We start from the raw sequence: 26,404 nt of genomic DNA, 5'->3' as shown, positions 1-26,404 counted from the left end.
CTTTACTAAGACCTCTTTGGGAATGTAAGATCTGTACCGTAAAAATAAGTTGGACCTCAAGTGATCAGTTTTGTTTTTTTTTGTTTTGTTTTTTGAGACAGGGTCTCACTCCGTCACCCAGGGGGGAGTGCAGTGGCACGATCTCAGCTCACTGCAGCTTTGATCTCCCAGGCTCAGGTGATTCTCCTCTCTCAGCCTCTTGAGCAGCTGAGACTATAGGCGCATACCACCAGGCCCAGCTAATTTTTGTAGTTTTTATGGAGATGGGGTTTTACCATGTTGCCCAGATTGGTCTCGAATTCCTGGACTCAAGTGATCTGCCCTTCTTGGCCTCCCAAAGTGCTGGGACTACAGGTGTTAGCCACCGTACCCGGCCTCAGTTTTGACATTTGATAAAAACTTGGGTTAAATGTGAGATGGCTTAAAATGTTATAACTGTTGAAAATAGGGCTGTTCTATAGCTAATTATTTAATGTATTTATATCACAAATAAGATCTTAATGTACAGCTCTTAGAAGAAAATATTTCAAAATTTAAGTGTACTGCCTGGTTTATATTATTTTTTTAAAAGACCTCAGATTACAGTTAATGTTGGAATTTCTTGGAAGAATTGTCAACTCTGATAATATATGCCAGAGGTAGCCTATACCTTAGAACAGTTAGAACCTTGCTGCAGCTTTAATGATTGATTTCAGTCCTCCCATTTTTCAAATTGGCTGACATGGGCTTTAGTTTCCTAATTTACTGCTGGCCTAATACATTCTTGGTAGTTGCAAACTTCAGCTTAGTTTCTGTCCAGAGAATGTTTATTCCTTCAGCCTTACTATTGGAAAAAGATCTCTGAGACCCATACTGGTTTCTTAATGTCACTAGTACGTTTTTCTTTCAGTCCCTTTCCATCATGGAGAATGTCGGCATCCAGAATGATGCCTCTTAGGGTGATTATTCAGTCTGCTGACAATTTCATGGTGTAAGAAGATCTGCTTAATCACTTACCTATTTCAATAGTGAAAACTACCTTCTAATTTTTTTTTTCTGTTCTTCTCATAAGTGATTTTCATGTAACATGCCAGAATACACAACACCTGTCTGTTAAGAACAGAATTACTAGGCTTTGATTCTTGGTAGTGGTTCCTTCTTTTGGGTAAGTATGAGAGTTGCTTTTGGTCTAATTACTCATACTTTTAAAATAACTATTTGCTTATAATTTTAAGTAGGTAGTATATAGGGTTATCATTCAGGAATATTAGAAGAAAAAATCAATTTAAAAATACAAAGCCTAATGTCCTATCTTTATTTCTAACCTGCGCCTGGGTAATTTTATTTGACATTTTGTATCAGGATATCATACTCATTAATGAAGTATACTCCTCAGTTCTTGTGTGATGCCTGTTTTTTGGTTTTATTAAATTTTCAGGGTTTTTTGGGATTTTATATTATACTTTTGCTTTGCAGTCCATGCAGATTGTAATAATTAGTGCTAAGGAGATGATATAAGTACAGATACATACTGTTGTGTGCATTGATTATATTGATACTACATATTGATACAGATATTGACATATGCATACTTGAAACCACTGAAATCTTTAGGTAAGTTGCTTCTTTTGCAGATTGATTGTGGTATATTAAAATGTAATTCTCAGTTTAGAAGTATAATCTAGTATAAACATTCAATTGTATTATCTGACTTTGATATCTTGCTAGCATTTTACAGAATATGTTCTGTCTTCAACAGTATGTACTTCTCAATGGTTAGCTTTTTTTTAAAAAAGGCTATCAATTTAAAGGAGGGTCAATATTGGTTCAAAGAACCGCTGTTGTATTGTTGTATTGCTTAGAGGTGATAAGCAGTTTGGGAGAGGTCGCTTATCAATGGAGTGGTGAGTTTGATTATAATTAAATTAAACAACATTGGATACACATTTGGAAACCACATTTGAGTAGATCGTATGTCTATCTTGGGTGTAATCTTTTCATGAAAGTCACCCGTCTGCATATATATGTTGTGACACAATTATTTGCACAACATAAGATTATAGTAGTTGTGAAATAATGTGAATCTTGAATTCATTGAGTGATTTGTATATAGTCGTCTGTCGAAATCTGTGGGGGATTAGTTCCAGTACCTCCCTCAGATACCAAATTCTACTGATGTTTGAGTGTCTGATATAAAATGGTGTAGTATTTGCATATAACCTATGCATACCCTTCTGTATACTTTAAATTATCTCTAGAGTACTTACAATAGTTCATAGACATGTATACACTGTGCAAATAGTTGTTATACTGTAGTTAGGGAATGATAGCAAGAAAAAAGGCCTGTACGTGTTTGGTACAGAAACATTTTCCACCTGTGGTTAGTTGAATCCGCAGACGCAGAACCCCTGGATAGGGAGGGCTGACTGTGTTAGATATGTGGCTGTTAGTGTGCATGAAATTTGGAATATCCAAACTAATGTATGTTATATATTTATTTTTGTACTTCATTTAACCATGTTTTACATCATGTTGAACTTTATAACATTTGCAAGTAGAAATGACATGAAATGTAGAAAATCAACATATGTTAAGAAACAGCTTGTTTTCAAAGCCGAAGACCCACAAATCCAGTGTAGTACTTACTCTTAACATTTTGTCTAAATTTTCCAAGCATAAATAAGAGGAACATAGATTATTTCATAGTTATAAAACAAAATAATTTATTCTGCTCATTTAAAATTGAAAGGAATAATATATTTCAGTAGGCCTTTCTGTCCTTGTGGTCTTTCCTCCTTTTCTCTTTTCTTTCCCTTCTTCCTTTTTTCTTTACACTTTTCTCCCTCTTTTCCTCCCTCCTAGAATCCTTCCTTTTCTCTGCTTCAGTAATCTAAAAAGTATTTTTACTACGTAGTAGAGCATTTCCTATTTTAATTTAAGTTTTGAAGTTTACTTTTAAAAGCAAAGCTTTACTAAAGGGAAAATACTTGTATTAACTTACATTTAAAGTTTTTTTCATTATGCCGAAGGTAATTATCTGTTACTTCTAAGAAGTAAGTCATTTTCTGACTCTGTGTACATGTTTAAAGTAACTTAGAATCAGCTTGGGACAATTCTGACGTCTGCTTATGTATTGAAGCATTCATACTCTTCACTAGGTGTTCATTTTAGCTGCAGATGCTTCATATAAAACAGGGTAGAGTGGCTTTCAAAAGGATCTACACATCAAAGTGTAACTTGAACTCTGATTTTTACACTGCTTGAGGAATGCTTAATGGAGTAGAACTAACAAATTTACTTTTCGCCCAACACATTATTTTAGAATTTTTAATCCTTTTTACCTATGTGCTTTTCTAAGCCATATCACATACAAATGAATAGTTTTGTTGCTTTAGAGTGTTTTTAAAATGTTCACGTTAAATATTGTGATTCATTTTTTCTTTAGTAAGGAAGATTTCATTTAACTGTGATTTCTGGGGAATGAGGCTGCTACTTTTGGAGCCTTAAATAAAATTATTTGAATAAAGCACCATATTTTAAGTTAGAACACCACACTGTTGCACTCTTTTCTATAGTGTGGTTGATAGTTATTCATGAGGCCATGTTTATCATCTTTATGACCTGGTTCTGAAGAGGGATTTAAAATAAGTTCAGTGATTATAGCTTTTAATTACAATATACCCTCTTTTCCTAGTGAATTCTTTGAAACAGAATGCTCCTTACTCATCCCCTTACCAAAGTCTCTTTTGCATTTCTCAGATGGATAAATTGTCACCTAAATTATACAAGAAGCACATTAATATTTGATGTATACTATTTTCTTAGAACCCTGTTTAATAATCACCGCGTAAGCCTGCTATATATTAAAATGTTTATACTATTTTAAAACTTCCATTGTGGAAAATAAACATATAATTTGACTTGATGAATTGGTGGTATTATTATCTCAATCTAAAATACTGTTGGGATATGTCAGCCTACTTTGGATTCTATAGACCGTTCTCTCTTCATATATTGTATTCCAAAATTTTGGATTTTTTTGTGGAGATAGGTACTTACATGGTAAATAATAGTTAAGTTCCTAGGACAGGCCATGTAAGTAATAGTGAAATAGAACTATGACATGAGTTCTGTAAACTCTAACCTGGATTTATAGCATTGTTCTTTTGTAATGCCAGATTCTAATTCAGAAATCTGTAAGAGGAAGAGTTCACTCTTACTATGGCGTTTCTCCTCCCCATTCAGGTCATAGCAGTGTGGGTAGGAATCCAGAGGTTCCAAGCTAGTGAGGAAGAAAGTGAAGATGAGGAGTTCCTTGGCTACCCTAACTGGTGGCAAGTGTTCTGGAAAAGCTCACAAACAGTGGACACAGTGAGTCCACAATGTGGGTAGCAGTTTATTAGTAAGGACGTTTTTAATGGTCCCATATTTGATACTTTTATTTCATATTACCCCTTATAATTAAATTATGTATTTTAGTAAATCTTTTTAAACTAGCATATTGTAAGTTCAAAACTTTTCAGCTTCATTTTCAGTATCAGAATATGAATATTAAATCAGTTTTGGTGAACAGTTAAGACAAAGTTATTTAAATTCACATAGGTAACTTAAAATCACCATGTTGCTATACAACTTTTTAAGAAAAAAACTTGTAATTTTTCTGAATTGGTAAGATAGAAATGTATCTCTGATCTTTGTTGTTATGGGGTTCTTGACTGTCTTTAATTTTTTTAAAATTTGTTTTTATGAAATATAATTATTTTTTAAAAACCCACAAAATGCATAAAACAAATATACGGTATGATGCATAGGTATAAATCAAACACTGATGAAGTTAGCCGTCATCCCAGAATGATTCCCCCTGCCACCCATATGAGAACTTTTTTTTTTTTTTTCTTTTTTTTAGAGACATGGTCTGTGTTGCCCAGGCTGGTGTGTATGATGGCTGTTTATAGGTATGATCATAGTGCAGTACAGCCTGGAACTCCTGGCTCAAGTGATCCTCCTGCCTCAGCTTCCCATGTAGCTAGGACTATAGCCACTATGCTCAGCAAAGGTCGCCTTTTAAAGCATGCTGTTCGTTGGTTTTAGGAATCACTGAATTCTAAGTTACACAGAGTAGTGCAGCCATTCCCATTGTAAAATTTCAGAACATTTTCATCACCCTATAAAGAAACCCCATGCCCATTGGCAGTCACTTATATCATTCCCCCTCCCTCCAGCCCTTGACAACTACTAATTTATTTCTCCCTTCTGGACATTTTAGGTAATTAGCATCGTATAAATATGGCCTTTTGTGTCTGGCTTCTTTTGCTTGCATATTGTTTTTAAGGTTCATTCATTTTGTAGCAAATATAAATACATCGTTCTTTTTATGGCCCAGTAATATTCAATTGTGTGAAGATACCACATTTAGTTTGTCAGTTCACCAATTGATAGACATGTAGATTGTTTCCACTTTTTGGCTATTATGAATAAAAGCTGCAGTTAATATTTATGTACAAATGTCTTGGTGAACATATATTTTCATTTCTCTCGGGTAGATAGGAGTAGAATTGCTGGGTTACATGGTAATTCCATGTTTCTGTGTTTAACCCTTTGGGGTATTGTCAGACTGTTTTTGAAAGCATCTGCACCATTTTACATTTCTACCAGCAGTGTATGAGGGTTCCAGTTTGTCCATATCCTTGCCAATGCTTATTTTCTGTACTTTTAATTACAGCAATCTTAGTGGGTATGAAGGGGTATATCATTTTGGTTTTTGCTTTTTCCTAATGGCCAGTGATGCTAAGCATCTTTTCATGCATTTAACTAGCCATTCGTATTTCTTAGGAGAAATAGATTCAAATCCTTTGCTCATTTTAAAATTGGCTTATCTTTTTATTTTTAAGTTTTACAGATTCTTTACATATCCTGAATACTGGTCTCTTATCAGATATGGTTTGCAAGTATTTTTTCCCAGTCTGTGGGATTTATTTTCTTGATGATGCCATTTGAAGAACAAAAGCTTTTAACTTTGATGAAGTCCAGTTTGTCTATTTTTTTCTTTGGTTGCCTGTGTTTTTAGGTTGCTGTATGTAAGAAACCATTTCCTAATCCAAGGTCACGAAGGTTTCCTCTTTTATTTTCTTCTAAGAATTTTATAGTTTTACTATATTACCTTTTTCATATATTTTTAGTAGTATTCAAGTGCTATGTGTTTTAAATTTGTTGATCAGATTACATAAGTGGTGAAATCTGTAAAATATTTATCACTTGTCTTTATTTGCTACTTCTAAAAATTTCACAAGAATTTTTATGACATTTCATTTTGGTGTTACTTTAGTAGAATAAATTTTTTTAAATTATTTGTGTTAGAAACAAAATAATAAATATTACCATGTTATAAACTTTAGCATTCACCACCAAAAGACCATACCTTGAGCAGTGAGGGTAGGTGAGGCTCTTTGTAGAGCTCCGCTATCTCCTAGCCCAGGTTTAGAATCACTTTTCCCCTGGGTTAGACACTTAACTGGGAACAGAATTTCACTTTTGACATCAGCACAGCTGCTTTTACTCAGACATTTCTTCTTGCTATTTTGATTTCTTTGTTTATACTAATTGAAAGTGTTTCTTAATTATTTTATGTATGTACACCAAAAGGATAAAACGTGTTCATATGCTGAAGTGTCCTTTGATTCTTCAAAGGAAAATAGTTTATTAATTACATTCTTCTTGTATTAGTGTTTTTAGTATGGCTTTGGGTAAAATTAGCAAAGATATTTTAAAGCTATTACATATAATGAAATTTAAATTATACTTCCTTTGGTATGATTTTTCAAATCTTTTGGGAGAAAATTTTAGAGAATTTACCTAATTATTACTAAAAATGTCAATCCTAGCACTTTTATATGAAGCTTCTCTTTTGGCTCCTCTACTGATAAGTTCATATAAAAATTTAAAAGCAATACAATTTGTTCTGTAAACGGGCTTATAAACAGCATCAAATTGATCTCGATCCCAAGAAAGGGAAGTAGTATTTCTCCATACCACACGTTATTCAGTCAAAGGATACGAAGAGGAAACAAAGTGTTGCCCTTATTTGAAGAAAATTTGCCTCAAGTATTTATATGACAAAGCACATTTGGCTCTGTCTAGACAGAATTATAATAAGTATTACAATTTAAATAAGGCAAAGCATAAACTTCAAACCAGATTGTGGGTATAATTCTGATGGATGCTTCTATTTAATCATAGTCTCAATTAAGAAACTTCTCCTTTGGAGATTAAGTGTCCCTGACTATAATCATGACAGCTTTTCAGATGTTAATTATTATTTTTTAGTGTTGTCAAGAATATTAAAAGTGGGCTTTAGACTCTTATAGCGTAAGTACAGAAAGTGCTTATTTTCAACTCTCCTATTTCTCTACATAAAGGATAAAAGTAGTCTGATAAGTGCCACAGACTCCCACCCACTCCCCTCTCTGTTCCCCCTCTTTCTACCGCCAAAAGAGTGTTTACTGTAAAGCTCTAAAAGCATTCATTTGGAAATGGTCTGTTCTTTTTATTTAATGAGGTATTATAGTTGTGTATATTCTTAAGCTAATTTTAATGAGTCTTCTTTTGAAAACCATGTGATGCAAAATTTGATATGCATGAATATATCTTAAGCAAAATATGCATGGGACAGTTGAAGCAGATACCATGTGTCATTGTTGGTAAAGTCTGGCAGCATATCCTGTGTAAACCCCTGTTTTCTTTTTCTTTGTGCCACATAATATTTATTCTAATTAACAAGACTTCAAAGGGAACTGAAGTTAGAATACCAATTATTTTTTATTCTCTCTGTAATGGGTTCTGTAATGACTAAACACTGTTATGTTTCTTTGGTTCTACATTTCACAATGGTTTAAGAGAGGAATGAAAAGAACTAGTCATTGTTAAGCACCTGTTACATTAGATATTTCATGTATCTCATCTTATTTAATTATTACATCAATTGTTCAAAGGTAAGTTTTCCTCATTTTTCAGATTCAGAAACAAGACTTCCAGAGGTTGAGGTAATTTGCTCTAGACACACAGTACGTTGTTGGGAGTTGAGATTCCAACCAAACCTTTGTTATTTCCACTACATTTGACATTCCAAGCTCTATATGCTATGGCCCTTAGTCCACTTTTCTCTCCTTATCCACTGATTTATCAGAAGTACCATTATATTCAGTCTGCCCTCTGAATACTCAAATGACTTTATCTCTTTCTGTATTAAAAAAATATATATGTATTTCAAGCTGGAAGCTTGAAGACCTTTTATATTCCCTCCTTTATTTTTATCTTCTTTTGAAACTCCCTACTGTTGTAATATTTTACTTTCTACCACAATTAGCGTATTTTACTTTGTACCTACTGGTAAAGCTTCCACTCTTAGAAAATGAAATTAACCAGTTTGGATTGTTTTGGTTTTGCTCTAAATGCCAGTAAGTCCAGAGTTAAAATTTGTGCTCAAGCTGTATAATTTTTTTCATAGTGCTTTGTACATATTTCTGTTACCATATAACACTGTATTATAGTTATTTGTTTGCATGTTATTTATCTTTGTATCCATTAGCATAGTGATACCCTGATAAATACATAGTAAATATGTAATGAATGAAAATTTCTGATAAAATTTATTCCTGCCTTCTGGTCATTACTTAGAGATCCTGCACTTGAGTACTACTACTAAGATAATTCTATCCAAGCTACTTATATGTTAGTAGTAGTAGTTGTTGTTGTTGTTGTACCTATGCTTTTGTTAAACATAGGTAAAACCAAAGCTTTTTTTAAACATAGGCAGGAAATAAAAACAGTATTATTTGTCGTAATTTGTTTATATCATTGTAGTGCCTATTACCACTATTACTCAAATAGCAGCTACTTGATTCTCTAAAGTAATGTACAAAAGTATGTTTGGGGTTTTTTTGTTTTTGCTAAAGATCTATAAGCAAAGTTTTATTGCTATTCATCTTTGTCACCATTTCAGCAATGAAGCTTCACTGATATTTAATTTATTATGTAATATTTTCAAAAATAGTAAGTTCAGTTCAGTATTTCAAAATTGTGTGTCAAGTGAAAATACACTGATCTGATGGCCCTAGTAGTTGCCAATAGGGTTTTTTTTGTTTTTTGTTTGTTTGTTTTGTTTTTTAATATACGGAGTCTCGCTCTGTTGCACAGGCTGGAGTGCAGTGGCACAGTCTCAGCTCACTGCAACCTCCGCCTCCCAGGATCAAGCGATTCTCCTGCCTCAGCCTCCCTAGTAGCTGGGATTACAGGCATCTGCCACAGTGCCTGGTTAATTTTTGTATTTTTATTAGAGACAGGGTTTCACCATATTGGCCAGGCTGGTCTTGAACTCCTGACCTCAGGTGATCCGCCTGCCTCAGCCTCCCAAAGTGCTGGGGTTACAAGCATGAGCCACTGTGCCCGGCCATCCAATGGGGTTTTTAATTTTAGAAGGTAGCTTTTGGGCATGAACGGGCATACTTATAGTTAGTTGTGTTTTATTAGAGTTATAAATTGTAAAATCTAGTTTTTCTAAAATGCCTTTTCAGTTCAATTAATGCTACTTATAAATTTAGTAATTGTACAAAAATGAGAGCAGTCTTTTTCACTTCTTGATATTTTCAGAGTCCATCCCTTTTCTAGATTTAATTCTTAAATAACACATAGTACTACTTATATAGTTAGGCAAATCTAATTATGTTCTTGATTAATCTATAAATGAACTTTGCTAATTCCAGTTATAGTTTAGTATAGCTGATTTTTTAAGCACCTGCAAATATAACAAGTGAAATCCTGTGATATACTTAAGCAACCCTTGTAAATCAAATAAATTTTACTTATAAATGTAGTAAATCACCATCCTGTTTCAAAAGACTTAAAAACAAAGCACACACACGAAGTAGCTGATGAATAAAAACTTGTTGCTATACCTTGAAAAATACAACGTACATAAATTATCAATATAATATTTGTTTCTTCAGCTCAACTAAGAAGACTAGAATGTCCATCTAAGCATCACTGGAGCAAATGATATTATGCATTCAGTTTACAGTGATTCGGGTCTTTGGGAGATCCTGAGAAGTCTCGCTCTGTTGCCCAGGCTGGAGTGCAGTGACATGATCTCAGCTCACTGCAACCTTTGCCTCCCAGGTTCAAGCGATTCTCCTGCCTCAGCCTCCTGTGTACCTGGGACTACAGGTGCACGCCACCACACCCGGCTAATTTTCTTTATTTTTAGTAGAGATGAGGTTTCGCCATGTTGGCCAGGCTGGTCTCGAACTCCCGACCTTATGATCCATCCACCTCAGCTTCCCAAAGTGCTGGGATTACAGACGTGAGCCACCACGCCCGGCCTGTCCAAACTCTTTTTAAATAAACTTGAGCCCCTTGTCATCATTACGTTCTGCCTGCTGTGTCCATAGGAGACTCCCCCAGCACCTCCATCCCTGCTTGCCTTTTAGTTAAGTCCATTTTAAGTTTTACAACCCAGTGCATTGTGCATCTACTGAGCATCTATTAAGTTTCACCCCTCTGGGTTTTTTATGTTTTTCTCTTTCATAAGTTTTTATCACTTCGTTTCAGTGAATAGAATCTCCTTTTACTCTGATGGTGTTCTTCCTCCTCTTTATGGACATTGACTCCATAGTCAGTGACCCAGATGTATACCCTTCTAGCATAAATGGTCATTTTTAATAAACCAACATTTCTAATTCTTATTGTATGTAAATACAATTTGTATGACCAAAACAACAAGACTAGCACCAGTAATAACATAGTAACAGGGTTGACTACAAGAATAGTGTATGTTATTATAATGCTTATTTTTTTTTGACAACTCAATACAGAATACATATTAGAATTCAGTAAAGTTCTGTTGAGAGTCAAGTCACATTTAAAAAGAACAATTATAACACTCATTGAGCATTCAGTATGTGCTAGATATTGTTCTAAATGCTTTATATGAATTAATTGTATAACCTTCACAAAAAAACCTTTGAGGTATATACTGTTAATATCCTCATTTTACAGATGAACCAATTGACACACAAGTAACACAAGAAGGTTTAAGTATTTGCCTAGGGTCACCCAGGTACTAATTGACAGAGCTGGGATTGGAACCATAAGCTGAATCTAATGTAATCAGGTGCCATCCAGATCTAGAATATATATCTTCTGACTGACTTTAAATATCATGCTCTTATTTCTGTACCAGGCTATAAATTATTTGAAATACGAAGGGTCAGTTTTGGAAATAGATGTTTGTGACTAGGAAATATCAAGAGTAAAAGACTGTAGAGCGTTTCTCACTATAACTACCATTATTAGTAGCTACTTAGACTACATTCATTTTCATACTTTTTAAAGGATTTTCGTTATGTACTTGGTGATTTTAATTCTGATGTGTTTCTTATAAGATTTATACATTGTAATAATTGCTTTTGCTGTGTTACAGTATATATTATCTGCCTTTTAAAGATCTTCAACATTATAAACATTACTTTTGTTTTGAGCCTTAATTGACTGTGTTCTTGGTTTTTAGCCAGGATGGAGAAAACATTTCATCAGAATCACCTAAGGGGCTTTTCCTGCTACCTGAGTCTTGAGTCCCCACCTTTCCTCACTCATTTGTGTTGAGAGTCACTGCCCAACTGAGCAACTGTTATTGATGTAAATTTTGTTATGGCCTTCAGATGTGTCAGATAGGTTAAAAGGTTGAAAGTCAGTGTTGTAGACCAGTACTTCTCAAACTTTAAACATGAATCACTTGGAAATCTTGTTAAAATGCAGATTCCAATTCAGGAATTCCAATATGTGGCCTGAGAATCTGCATTTTAATAAGATCCAGGTGATAACCAAGATGCTGCAGGTCCTCAGAGCACACTTGGATTAACAAAGCTCTAGACTAGTTGTTTTGGATTTTTAAAAAAGTTTTTTATTTTGAGATCATTACACATTCACATGCAATTGTAAGAAATAATACAGAAAGATCTACATACCCTTCATCTAGTTTCCCCCAATTCTAACATCTTGCATAATTATAGTACAGTATCACAACCAGGAAATTGTATTAATATAATCCACAAACATTACTCAGATTTCCTTAGTTTTACATATACTGTGTGTGTGTGTATTTGGTTCTGTGCAATCTTAGCACTTACGTAGATTCACCCTATATTCAAAATATAGCCCCGTTTCAACACAAGGATCTCTTAGGCTATCCTTTTATAGTCACAGCCACCTACCTTACTTCATCTCTTCCCTAACCTCTGACAACTACTAATTTGTTTTCCATTTCTAAAGTTTTTGTCATTTCACTAATATCAGTGGAGTCATGCAGCGTGTAACCTTTTGAGATTGACTTTTTTCACGTAACATAATTCTCTTGAGATCTATCCACATCGTTGCATATACCAGTAGTTTGTTCCTTTTTATTGCTAAGTAATATTCCATGGGACAGATGTATTACAGTCAGTTTATAAGCATTCACCTGCTTTAATGGGTAACCCTGGGATTGCTTACCGGTTTTGACTCTTACAAATAAAACAGCTATGAACGTTCATGTACAAGTTTTTTGGAGAAGACATTGTTATTTCTCTGGGGCTATTCAAGAGTGTAATTACTTGGTCATGTGATAAGTGCATGTTTAGTTTTGTAAGAAACTGCCATACTCCTTTCCTGAGGGACTGTACTATTTTACATTTGTACCATCAATGTGTGAAGGACTATTTTTCCACATGCTTACCAGCATTTGGTGTTACCACTAATTTTTATTTTGGATATTTTGGTAAGTGTGTAGTGATATCACATTGTGGTTTTAATTTGCATTTTCTTAATGGCTAATGATGTGTGAGATACATTTTCATGTGCTTATTTGCCACCTATATATTCTCTTTGGTAAAATGTCTGTTTATTTCTTTTGCCCATTTTCTAACTGGATTATTTGCTTTTTTTTAAACTGTTGCATTTTGGGAGTTCTTATATATTATAGACACAAGACCTTTCTTGGAGATCGGGTTTGCAAGTCTTTTCTCCCAGCCCGCGGCTTATGTTTTCATTCTCTTCACAGAATCTTTTGCAGAGCAAAAGCTTTGCTGTTGTTGTTGTTGAATTTTTATTAAGTCTATTTATTAGTATTCCCTTTTATAGGTCATGCCTTTAGTGTTAAGTTCTAGGCTGATTTGGAAAGTAGTGTTAAAATGACTTTGCCTTTTTTTTTTCCCTTGCTATATAGAAAAACATTAAAACATAAACTTCTGAATTTCGTGATTCTGGACTTTTTAGCTTACAAACAAGTGAACGGTAAATGAATGAAACTAAAAGGAAATAAAACCTTGAGTCAACACAGTTGGGATAGTATTAAATTAAACTATGCGTTACAGTGTACTAAAACTAGTGGCCCTGGTGATATGTTTTAAGTTACAAATTGTTATGTGTCAGAATTGTGTTGTGCATTTTATTATCTCAAAAACTCTATAACGTAGGTATTATCTCCATTTATACATATACATGTGTGTTTACACATATGTATATATTCCTGTTTTGCAGCTGAAAAAACTGAGGTTCAGGAAAGGTAGGTAATTGTGCCCATGGTCCCATAATGAATGACAGAAACAGGACTTGAATCCAATACTCTTTTTTTTTGAGACAGTCTCACTCTGTCACCCAGGCTAGAGTGCAGTGGCGCAATTTTGGCTCACTGCAACCTCCGCCCTCTGGGTTCAAGCGATTCTCCTGCCTCAGCCTCCCGAGTAGCTGGGATTACAGGCACGTGCCACCATGCCTGACTAATTTTTGTATTTTTAGTAGAGACCAGGTTTCATCATATTGGCCGGGCTGGTTTTGAACTCCTGACCTCGTGATCCGCCTGCCTCGGCCTCCCAAAGTGCTGGAATTACAGGCGTAAGCCACCACCCACAACTGAATCTAATGCTTTTTAACAACTGCCTGGCATGTTTTGTTGCAGCATGTAACTGTATATAACTCAAAGGACTCAAACCTGATTTAAGTTTGTGATGATTGTGCTTGTTACTCTTAAAGTCCATACATTGTCTGATTTTATTGGTTAACCTATTGGCTCTACTGGCTATATTTGAAATAGAGACTTTTTCTTTGCATTTCATTTCTCTTTTGTTTGTTTTGAAACAGGGTCTTGCTCTGTTGTACAGTGGTGTGAATGGGCTTATTGCAGTCTTGACCCCTTGGTCTCAAGCATTCCTCTGGCCTCTGCCCCCCCACCCCCACCCCCAAGTAGCTGGGACTGCAGGTGCACTCCATCAGACCTGGAGAGTTTTTTTTTTTTTTACATTTTGATGAGATGAGGTCTGTCTTTGTTGCCCAGGGGAGCCTCAAACTCATGGACTCAAGCTCTCCTCCCACCTTGGTCTCCTGAAGTGCTGAGATTACAGGCATGAGCCACCATTTACAATATAGCTGTAACACTACATTATTTATAAGAATTTTAAGTTTTACATTTGAACTATTTAAGAAAATACATAAGGTTTGCCAAAATTTTTACAAGTTTCATTTTTCTGCTTTTCTTCAATGTATCTCTGAGCTATATCAACACTGTAAATTTCCCATATAAGAAAAAGTGATTGATGTATTGGTGAAGGCGCATGAGTAGAGGAGAGATGGGGGCAGCCAGCCATTACCACCTCAGTTTTTCATTTCATTTGGTGTTAAGAAATGACTAACATATATTTGAAAAAGTAACAAGGACAGTTTCAAAGGTGACTTACATCATGTTATTTCTCATGAGAGTAACACTGTTTCTTGGAAGTTATTGAAATACTTTGCATATTTACAAATATGTGGCAAGGTCAGGTATTGTGGTATATTCCTGTTTGCAGTGGCTTTCTTGTCTGTCAACCTAAGATTTAGATTGCATTGAATATTGTTAGTCTTGTCTAATTTTATGTATACTAAATCAGCGTTTACAGAATTCCTATTTGTAGAGATTTAAAAATATTTCTCAGTATAATTTAGTCTTCTCTGCAGAGCTCTAACACAGGGCTAATGAGAACTGTTGAAAAGTTTGCAGGAATGTGTCCTCCATTCCCATTGCCCTTAAGAACCTCTGCACTTACTTGAATGCATGATCTGTGGGAGCTTTCGTTTTAAGGGTAATTGTCTTAGTCCATTTGGGCTGCTATAACAAAATATCTTAGACTAAGTAATTTTTTTTATTATTATTTTTTGAGACAGTTTCACTCTTGTTGCCCAGGCTGGAGTTCAATGGCATGATCGTGACTCACTGCAACCTCTGCCTTCTGGCTTGAAGTGATTCTCCTGCTTCAGCCTCCTGAGTAGCTGGGATTACAGGCGCCCACAACCATGCCCAGCTAATTTTCTGTATTTTTAGTAGAGATGGGGTTTCACCATGTTGGGCAGGCTGGTCTCGAACTCCTGACCTCAGGTGATTCACCACACCAGGCCTAGACTGGATAATGTATAAAAAACAGAAAATTATTTCTCACAGTTCTGGAGGCTGGGAAGTCAGAGAGCAAGGCTTCAGCAGATTCAGTGTCTGGTGAGGACTTCTGTCTGTTTCAGAGTTAGCACTGGTTGCTGCACTGCCCCCCCCCCCCGCCCCCACCCCACATGGCACAAGGGGCAAAGGGCTTACAAGCTCCCTGGGGCCTCTTTTATAAGTGCATTGATCCCATTCGTGAGGACTCTGCCCCCATGACCTAATTACCTCTCAAAAGCTTCACCTCTTAATACTGCCACGGTGAGGAATAGGTTTCAGCAGGGATTTTGAAGGGATGCAAACATTCAGATGACAGAAGTAACTAACTCCCCAAATTGAGTATTTTTTTTTTGTAGTCCTGATTGACTTAGGTGCTTAATTGCTATTTACTGGCACACTAAATTTTTAAGAATAAGAATATTACATTTTTAAAGGCACTGTGTAATAAATATTAAGCAGAAAATGTTCATCAGATTTTTGGTTGGGGTATATTGAGTTTTTGTCTTTTAAAATAAGATTTTCATTAAATGAGAAACAACATGTTGCTGAGCGTTTTCTTGGTTACCATTCTACAGCATTTAGCTACACTATGTAATAGCACTGGGGCTTTCTCCCCACTAAGCAAATACCTCATCATAAAAGATCATTGAAGGTTATATTCCTTTATAATACTTTCTCAGATTTGGGAAAGAGTGGGAAAAAAGAGAGATACATAAAAATAACAGGATATTTCCCCAGTAATGAGGTTAGAGGAGAATTTCTGTTTTTTAATATGTAACCAAGACTAGTTGGCCTTTCCTGTTTAGCATTTTTTTCAGGTAATTTTTAATTTTTTAGTTTTAATTTTTATGGATACATAATAGTTGCAATTATTTATGGGGTACATGTAATCTTTTGCTATCAGCATGCAATGTGCAATGATCAAATGAGGATATTCACCACCTCAAGCATTTATTATTCCTTTGTGTTAGAAATATTCCGGGTAATTTCATTACAGCAAAGCCACCTCGCATTTCGTACATTAATTAGGATATGAATGAGAGCTCCAACTTGTTGAAAAGATTCCTTTGACTTTGTTGTTTTCAGGTCGGACTGTGGGAGGTACCTTCTGACTTTTTTCTTTAAGTTGTGGGTATATTCCTGGTCTCTTCCTTTTCCACTGCACCAGCTCCAGTTGTCTTCACATAAGCTTGCTGTTTCAGTCAGCCTCTCACCAGTCATTCTTGATTTTGCTTCATAACCAACTCACCATACACAGCACTGCTTTGCATTAATCGTCAGAAAAAGCCTTTCGCCAACATTACTTCCTTTGCTAAAAAGCATTAAAAGCTTCTTCATGGCCTGAAGATCAAAAACCCTGAGTGAGGGATGACTATTTTAAATTATCACCACAGTTCCCTATTCATTTCTTTTCTTCTCTGAACTCCCCAACCTTATTATCTTTACACAGTTAATCACTTGATTATGCATGATACTGTTCTTCATTTCAACTTGTATGGGAAAGTATGGCTTTTTAAATTGAAGGATGTATTAGTCTGTTTTCACTGTGCTATAAAGAAATATCTGAGACTGGATCATTTATAAAGGCAAAAGGTTTAACTGACTCACTTTTCCATATGGCTTGTGGAGGCCTCAGGAAACTTAAAATCATGGTAGAAAGGGAAGCAGGCACCTTCACAAGGCGGCAGGAAAGAGAGATGAGAGTGCAGGAAAAACTGCCACTTTTAAAACCACCAGATCTCATGAGAATTCACAAGTATCACGAGAACAGCATGAGGAAAGCCACCCGCATGACCCGGTCACCTCCTTCCCTCGACACGTGGGGATTACATGTCCCTCCCTATGCAGGTGGGGATTACAGTTTGAGATGAGATTTGGTGGGGACACAGAACCAACACATATCAAAGGATATCAGTCATATTTTTAAAAATAATTCAGAGAGTTCAAATAGTGAAGTGAATTGAATCATATGGAGTGCATATTATCAAGATTTTTTAAAAATTGCAGTTTATTTTCATACTTGTCACAAACACTCATATTATTGGAGTACTATTTCAAAATACTGTGTATTCAGTGAATACATAAGCATAGAACTAGGAAAGGCAGCTCACATGCTTATATGTTTATTTTTTCTATTTATTTTTATTTATTTATGTTTTCTTTTTGTATTATGCTTTAAGTTCTGGGATACGTGTGCAGAATGTACAGGTTTGTTACATAGATACACACGTGCCATGGTGGTTTGCTGGACCCATCAGCCCCTCATCTACATTAGGTATTTCTCCTAATGCTATCCCTCCCGTAGCCCCCTACTTCCCGACAGGCCCTGGTGTGTGATGTTCCCCTCCCTGTGTCCATATGTTTTCATTGTTCAACTCCCAGTTATGAGTGAGAACACGAGGTGTTTGGTTTTCTGTTCCTGTGTTAGTTTGCTGAGAATGATAGTTTCCCACTTCATCCATGTCTATTTCTTTTTAAACCAAATCTCTAACAGTTGTGTCAAAGATGTTGAGGTATATTTCTGTCATTAAAAGACAAAAACAAAAACTTGCCTCTAATGCCTAAGTCTTTGAAATCATATTCTTATAAAATATGAGGCAGCCTGGGCAACATAGTGAGATCCCCCCTCTACAGAAAATAAAAAAATTAGCTGAGCATGGTGGCTCACACCTATAGTCCCGGCTACTCTGGAGGCTTAGGTGGAGAATTGCAACTTGGGGGTTGCGCCACTGCAGTTCAGCCTGGGTGACAGAGTGAAACCTTGTCTCAAAAAACAAACTCTCTCTCTCTCTCTCTCTCTCTCTCTCTCTCTCTCTCTATATATATATATATATATATATATATATATATATGACATTTCTCTGTTCTTGTTAAGTTTTAATGATTTTTCGTCTCAGAAAGCTTAAAATTTACCATCTTAAAGTGAAATAACAGTTAAGAGGGAGAGAGGAGGTAAAAATGCTTTTATTCTCTTTAACGTTTATTTATTTACTCTGTGGTTGGCACAGTTGCTCATTTATTTCCACAACAAACTCAAGAGATATGGAATGTCCCAAATTAGCAGATAAAGGAAACTGGGTACAAGATCATAGATCTTGCAAACGGTAGTGCTCTTCATAGACACTGGCTGATTTCAGAGCCTCTGTACTCTGTCATGATAAAGCGTCCATCATCACTAAGGACATTTAGTAAATGAAACAATTTGAAAAGTGAGTAAAACTTTTAAATGAGATTATTAGCAATAAATTATGGTGTAGTGCTACTAACAGTTTTTGTCAGATGAAATGGCTGCATCTGCTATTTTGGAAACCGTGAAACCTATCGAAAAGTTGAAATAATGAAAGTACTAAAATCATACACCCTCTACCTAGATTCAGCATTAGTTAATATTTTTTTATTTTTGCTGTGTCTTCACACACACACACACACACACACACACACCCCACAACTCACTCTCTCTCTCACTTGAACATGAATTTCTTCAAAATAAGGGTTGTCCTTATTATACCTATGAAATTTGACATTAACTCAATAATATTATCAGTTGTCCATTCTGTATTTCCCCATTTTCCCAAAACTGTGTTTTATAGTTGGATTTCTAAAAAATTTCCTTCTCCAATTCATTATTCAGCCAGGGTTTCTGTTTTGTCTTTGCTGTGTTAGTCTCTTTTAGAGATACTGAGAAGAAATGCTTTCATTGGTATCTTTTTGTGGTGTTTGCTTTTTAATCCCTTGAAGTTTTTGAAGGGTCCCAACCAGTTATCTTTAGAACGTCCCACCCAACTTTGGATTTGTCTGCTTGTTTCCTCAGAATTAGATTTACCGGAATTTATCATGTTAAACATTTTTCACAGTGATATCACATCTGTGATGTTGTATAATTCTGCTAACACCATATCAAAAGGCACTTAATGCCAACATAAAGTTTATGATGTATAAATTTGTAATTGGCAGCAACAAAGACTTAATTGCTTGAATTATTTTTTCATTTTTCAAATAGACAACAACTGAAAGACCTTTCATTCAGAAGCTGTTTCGTCCTGTGGCTGCAGATGGACAGTTGCACACACTAGGAGATCTCCTCAAAGAAGTTTGTCCTTCTGCTGTTAATCCTGAAGGTAATACAATGAGCAACATTAAAACATTTCTTTCATTTTCTGTTACTGAAGTAAAATAAGCATTCCACATTTATAAATAACAGGTTATTTCAGGAAGATATTTTTGTATCTTATGGTAAAAAGTCTTTTCAAACAGAAGCACTTAATATTTAATATATTATTTTGTAAATTATTGACTAACAAAACGAGGACTCGACTCTCTGGCAAAATAGAATACAGTTTTTAAATCACCCTCTTAGCACATCTCTGGTACTCTGGTTTTTAATTTATGGATTCAGTTCTGATAAATACTACTTTTAATCTTGCATTTTGTTTATTAACTTTAAAGAAGTCAGAAATGGTAAAAATAATTTTCTTATTTTTGATATTTGAAAGTTGGTAATACTGAATAATTGATGAGTATTTTATTTGAATTTTCTACTACTTTCTACTTTTTCTTTTTTAGTTAACCTTGTTCTTTTAGGCTTTGACAATCTGCAGGTTCATTCAAAAACATGATCTGTTCCATGGCCCTAATTTTGTAACTTAGGTTAAGGGTGTTTTCCTGCACGTAAGGGACACATTTTTAAATTGCTGAAATCTGTTTTTCTTTATTACAACATACAGAACACCAAGAAAATGCAGAAAACAATAAAACAGTGCCCATAATCCATTAACTGATAGAGACCACTGTTGACAGACAGACAGACACACACATACACATACACACATACACACTTGAATACATGAGATATACATATGTATTTAATACAGTTGGCCCTTCATATCCATGGGCTCCACATCATGCCCACAGCAGATAAAAAATATTTGGGAGAGAAAATGGATGATTATGTCCCTACTGAAGATAAACAGACTTTTTTTTTTCTTGTTGTTCCCTAAACAATACAGTACAAGTATTTATATCGATTTAGATTGCATGAAATTACAAGTAATCTAGAGATGAATGATTTAAAGCATACATGTGTGTAGGTTGTATACAAATATTATGCCATTCTGTATAAGGGACTTGAGCATCGGTAGATTTTGGTATCCTCAGCGATCCTTGAACCAATCCTTCATGAATACCAGATGACCACATTGTGTGTGTGTGTGTGTGTGTGTGTGTGTTTAAAATGTCCTGCTGCTCTTGAATCCCAGCCCTATTAATGCTTACTAAACTATAGGGGAAATTTTCAGTGGCATATTACTGTATTGACATAAAAATTGCATAGAGTTATGTTTATTATATAACAGAATTTTTTAAAAAAACTTTAAATCCATGAAGGAAAGAGGTAATGCATTAGTATATATGAAGGTAATACTTTAACAGATAATGCTTCTTATGAATGTATTCTGAATTGGAGGAATGCAGGATTACTTACATGACATATACCACACAATTCATGAAGAATGATGCATCTAAGGAAATAGTTTGCCTAAGAAGTAGAATTAGAAACAGTGGGTTTGGGGGTAATGTTGTAGTATTCCAGCCTAAATGACTAAGCAAAGAATATGGAGCCCAAAATATGTGTCATTCAGCCTGAGAATATTGTGCTTTTCCTTAGTCAAGTGTGCTTGCCTATACTAGCATTCCTACATGTATATAATGCTTTAAAAATGAACAGAGACTCAATAGGAAGGGGAAGGGCATCTAAAATAATACACCAATACCAGAAGGGATTGAAGGAAGAGACCACTGACTACTACCCAAAATTATTAAAACTGAACAGGGTTTAAAAGATTATAAATACATTTTATAAAGTCTTCCTTGAACTTTACTAGTCTTTATAGTAAGGTTTCTGATGATGTCTTACACACATCCATGTATCTCTAGTGCTAGGGTAAATGTTTGCTAAACAATCCAGTTACTGAATTCTTTCTATCATTACCATGAAACGTATTATTTACGATCATTAAATCATGGAGAAATTAACATTAAGTTGATTATAATACTATCTTAGAATCCTAATCCATCTTTTCTACTGTGTAATTTCAGCTTTCAATAAGAGTTTTAGTTAACTAATTTTTTTATAATTTAATGATTTTTTAGTAAATTTATAGAGTTGTGCAACCATCACCACAATTTGGTTTTTGGAACATTTCCATCTCCTTGTACTTCCTTGTAGCTAATCTCTGCTCCATTGCCAGCTATAAACAACCACTGGTCTGCTTTCTATCTCTATAATTTGCCTATTTGGATATTTCACATAAATTGAATCATACAACATAGAGTCTTTTGCAACTGTTTTTTTCCACTTAACACTATGTATTTGAGTTGCATCCATATTGAAGCAAGTGTCCATAGTTTGTTCCTTTTTATTGGTGACTAATACTCCATTGGGTGGATACATCACATTTCATTTCTCCCTGTACCAGCTGATGGGTGTTTGGACTGTTTCCAGCTTTTCACCTTTATAAACAGAGCTGCTAGGAACATTCAAATATGGGTCTTTCTGTGTACATTTGTTTTCATTTTTCTTGCGTAGCTTCCTAGGAGTGGAGTGACAAGGTCATATAGCAAGTTTATTTTTTATTTTAAAAGAAACTGCTAACCTTTTCCAAAGTGACTGTACCATTTTACAGTCTTACTAGCAGTGTGTAAGAATTCCAGTTTCTCCATATTCTCACTCACATATATTACCATCCTAGTGGTATCTCATGATGATTTTAATTCTCATTTTTCTAATTACTAATGGTATTGAACACGTTTTCATGTGCTTATTATAATTTGTAGATCTCTTTGATGAAGTGTCTATTCAGATCCTTTTCTTGTTTTTTTCATGGATTATTTCCTTATTACTGAGTTTTGAGCATTATTTATATATTCTGGATACAAGTTCTTTATCAGACATACAATTTGCAGATATTTTCTCCTACTCTGTGACTTGCCTTCATTTTCTTTCTCTCTTTCTCTCTCTCTTTTTTTTTTTCCCCCCCAGACAGGGTCTTGCTCTGTCGCTCAGGCTGGAGCGCAGTGGTACGATCTTGGCTAACTGCAACCTCCACCTCCGGGTTCAAGTGATTCTTGTGACTCAGCTTCCCTAGTAGCTGGGATTACAGGTGCCTGCCACAATGCCCGGCTAATTTTTGTATTTTTGGTAGAGACAGGGTTTCACTATGTTGGCCAGACTTGGGTCTCGAACTCCTGACCACAGGGGGTTCACCCGCCTCAGCCTCCCGAAGTGCTGGGATTACAAGTGTGAGCCACCACACCCAACCTTGTCTTCATTTTCTTTTGTAGGATAAAAGCATTTAATTTTGGTGAATTCCTATCACGTTGTTTTTTTAATGGATTGTGTTCAGTTAAATAATTAAAACTTTTTTTCTTATAGACAATATATTTACATATTTTAAACATCAAAGCATATATAAAGGAATTTAGTAAAAAGTCTCTTTCCTAACTGCTGCTCACCAAACTGTAACCTAGTTCCCTTTTCTAGAGACAACCAGTGTTGCCATTTTCCTGTATATCTTTGGAGACAGTTACGTAAACTTTTTATTTTTGAACTCAAGCTACATAAATTTTGACTAAGTAACTTATAACTTCTGAGAAATTCCCAGAAATTCAAGAATAAGCTTACTTTTTTAGTTCATTTTCTCTGTGTTATAAGGTGATTTGTTTTTGATCTACTTAATGTCTATTTTTCTGTGTTTTTGAGGATTTTGGAATATAGATGAGTTATTTTCATTTGAAGTATAATTAAAAAGTTAATAGTTTTTATTGCTGATAGAGATATACCCCCTAAACCTCTTTCCTGTCCATGCAACGTTGGCTTTCAGTTACTCAATTCTCTGTATTGTGTTTTTTCCCTTTCTGAGTACTTTGTAATAGTACTTTAAAGAACATTAAAAAAACTAGATGCTCTCTTAGTCTGTTTGTGTTGCTATAAAGAAATACCTGAGGCTGGGTAATTTATAAAGAAAAAAGATTTATTTAACTCACAGCTCTGCTGCCTGGATATTGGGCATCTCATGAGATCCTCAGGCTGCTTCTATTCATGGTGGAAGCTGAAGGGAAATGTGTGCGGTGGTCACATGGTGAGAGAGGAAGCCAGAGAGAGCAGGGTGGTGCCAGGCTCTTTGTAATAACCAGCTCTTGTGGGAACTAAGACAGTGAAAACTCACTTACTCCTCCACACCCAGGGAGGGCATTCATCTATTCATGAGGTATCCACCCCCCGCCCCCGACCCAAGTACTCCCATTAGGCCCCATTTCCAACTTTGGGGATAAAATTTCAACCTGGGGTTTGGCGGGGACAAGCAACGAAACTATAACAAATGCTTTTGTCAATTAGGAGTAAATGAAATTTAAGCCAGAGTTTAATATTCAAATAACTACCTTTTTAAAAAACAAAAGGCGGGGTCTCACTGTGTTGCCCAGGCTGGTCTTACATTTCTCACTCAAGTGATACTACCACTTTAGCTTCAGAAAGTACTCGGATTGTAGGCATGAGCTACTGCACCCAGCCTCAAGTGACTACCTTATTGCACTTTTCCTAGATGTTTTTTTGACAATCTACTTTTTAAAATATGTCATTTTAAATTTACTTTTTTATAGCATCCTTGACTATAGAATGAGAACACCCCAATGAAACCCAAAACCTTGGCAGGAATATGTTCTATAATGATCTGTCCCCTAACAGCAGCACAATTGTCACAGACACCAAATGATCCATATTTGCTAGTCCCAAGTTTATATAAGGTGGTCTCCCTTGATACATTTGTGTTTTATCTGTAAAAATTAAAGTTAGGCCGGGCGCAGTGGCTCAAGCCTGTAATCCCAGCACTTTGGGAGGCTGAGACGGGTGGATCACGAGGTCAGGAGATCGAGACCATCCTGGCTAACCTGGTGAAACCCCGCCTCTACTAAAAAAAAATACAAAAAACTAGCCGGGCGAGGTGGCGGGCGCCTGTAGTCCTAGCTACTCGGGAGGCTGAGGCAGGAGAATGGCGTAAACCTGGGAGGCGGAGCTTGCAGTGAGCTGAGATCGGGCCACCGCACTCCAGTCTGGGCGACAGAGCGAGACTCCGTCTCAAAAAAAAAAAAAAAAAAAAAAAAAAAATTAAAGTTAACAGTTACTTTGTAATCCAGGAAAGAGGGCTTACTTGAAATTTTTTATTGTTTATTTTGTTAATGACAAATTTATTAGTTCAATTCATTTTTATTTCATGGTTGCCAATTTCTAGTTTGTGGGTGTGGTTAAGGAGTGCCTAGAGTGGGAAGAAATTAGTTGGGTGTTAATACTGTATTTTAAGTCTTTAAAGAATTGTATAACTGTAGAACTTTCAAGTTACCTTTTTTTTTTTTTTTTTTTTTGGAGACAGATTCTCACCCCCTTGCCCAGGCTGGAGTGCAGTGATGCCATCTCAGCTCACTGCAACCCCTCCCTCCCAGGTTCAAGCAATCTTGTGCTTCAGTCATGCAAGTAGCTGGGATTATAGGCATGTGCCACCATGCCTGGCTAATTTTTATATATTTGGTAGATACAGGGTTTCACCATGTTGGCCAGGCTGGTCTTGAACTCTTGGCCTCAAGTGATTCACCTGCCTTGGCCTCCCAAAGTTTACTCTCTTAATTTTTTGCATGATTTTGCCAAAGGTGTCTTAACCACCTAATTGCAGAACTAGGTTTAGAACACAGGTCTCCATCTCCTGGTGGTCTGTTGGTTTTTCCTCTACTATGCTGCCGTTTGTTTTTTTCTTTCTTTCTTTTTAACTTTTTGATTTAGTTTCAGATAACATTCTGAAATACTTGCTTTTTCCTATTTTACTTTCACAGATCTTTATTCTTCAGTTTGTGTTTAGTATCTAACCTGCCTACATGCTCTTCTCTCTTAATAGTATTTCTGATACGATCTTAGAAACCTGAGTGTCTACTGTTTTTATTTTGTTTGCTTTGTTATTTTAGTGTTCCTATATATAATCCTGACCACTCTTGTTGAATTTTTTAAATGGTGATTATGAACACAAGACATGTAAATGAAAAGCAGTCAGGTGCTTTGAACTGACACACACTCTCAGAATACACCTTTATTCTGGTCTTAGACCCAGGTTACAAGACAAGATTAACATGACCCTACACAAGAAAGGCACACAAATTTGTGAAGCTGTTCTTTTAAAAGAGAGTCTTTGTTCTCTTAAATTTCTAGGCTGCTCTACATGTACATCCTTTTCTGGGGGATACACAGTGTGACTTCCCTTGTGGTGGTGGTTTTTTTTTTTTTTTTTTTTTTTTTTTTTTTTGAAGAGTAGAGCAGTGAGGCAACGCCAGCCACACAACCTTATCCACAAACCTTCCTTTTAGGTGATTTCAGGTGCTGTAGGTGAGTACATTGTGTGACAGACTTCTCCCCACGCAAACTGTCAAATGCTTATCTTGACTGCGGAACACACACTTCATTGAAATGACATAGATAATGCCTATTCTTTCTATTCTTTTCAGGTATTTTTGATGGTATCTTTCATTGCAGGAGGAAGCCACATCTCTAACACCAGTATCTTTTCTTTAGAAAAACTTTTATCTTTGCCTCTTCTTTTTATTACGTATTAAAAAAAAATTGTCATTTAAAAATCTGTGTAGAGTATCCAAAACATCAAGTCACTGTTTCAGTAAAAACCCGTTTGCTTCCTGGTTCAGTTCTCCTGTAGTATTGTCAGACGTGTCAGACATGAAGCATTTTGACACACCTGCACTCAACTTAAGTTGAAAGCGAAAGACTTTAAGATTGGGTGTGTATGGATAAGAACTTGCTGTCATCACATGATGAAAAGAGAAAGTACTTCATAAAAGTTATGTGGCACCATTGTCTTCTGCTCCCTCCAAGTGATTCAGTGATGA

General features: G+C 35.6%; 1 protein-coding gene across 4 annotated transcripts in view; it reads left to right on the top strand.

The window, feature by feature from the left end:
- ATG5 (autophagy related 5) overlaps positions 1 to 26,404 on the top strand; it is a 135,771-nt gene that overhangs the window by 98,740 nt on the left and 10,627 nt on the right. For all 4 annotated transcript variants that reach the window (XM_008007460.3, XM_008007459.3, XM_073022381.1 and 1 more), the window contains one exon: positions 19,470 to 19,587. In XM_008007460.3, coding sequence (XP_008005651.1) covers positions 19,470 to 19,587 — 118 coding nt within the window. The remainder of the gene's footprint in view (positions 1 to 19,469; positions 19,588 to 26,404) is intronic.

Source organism: Chlorocebus sabaeus, chromosome 13 (assembly GCF_047675955.1).
Source record: "Chlorocebus sabaeus isolate Y175 chromosome 13, mChlSab1.0.hap1, whole genome shotgun sequence".
Classification (NCBI taxonomy): domain Eukaryota; kingdom Metazoa; phylum Chordata; class Mammalia; order Primates; family Cercopithecidae; genus Chlorocebus; species Chlorocebus sabaeus.
This window is presented reverse-complemented; position numbering and strand designations above follow the sequence as displayed.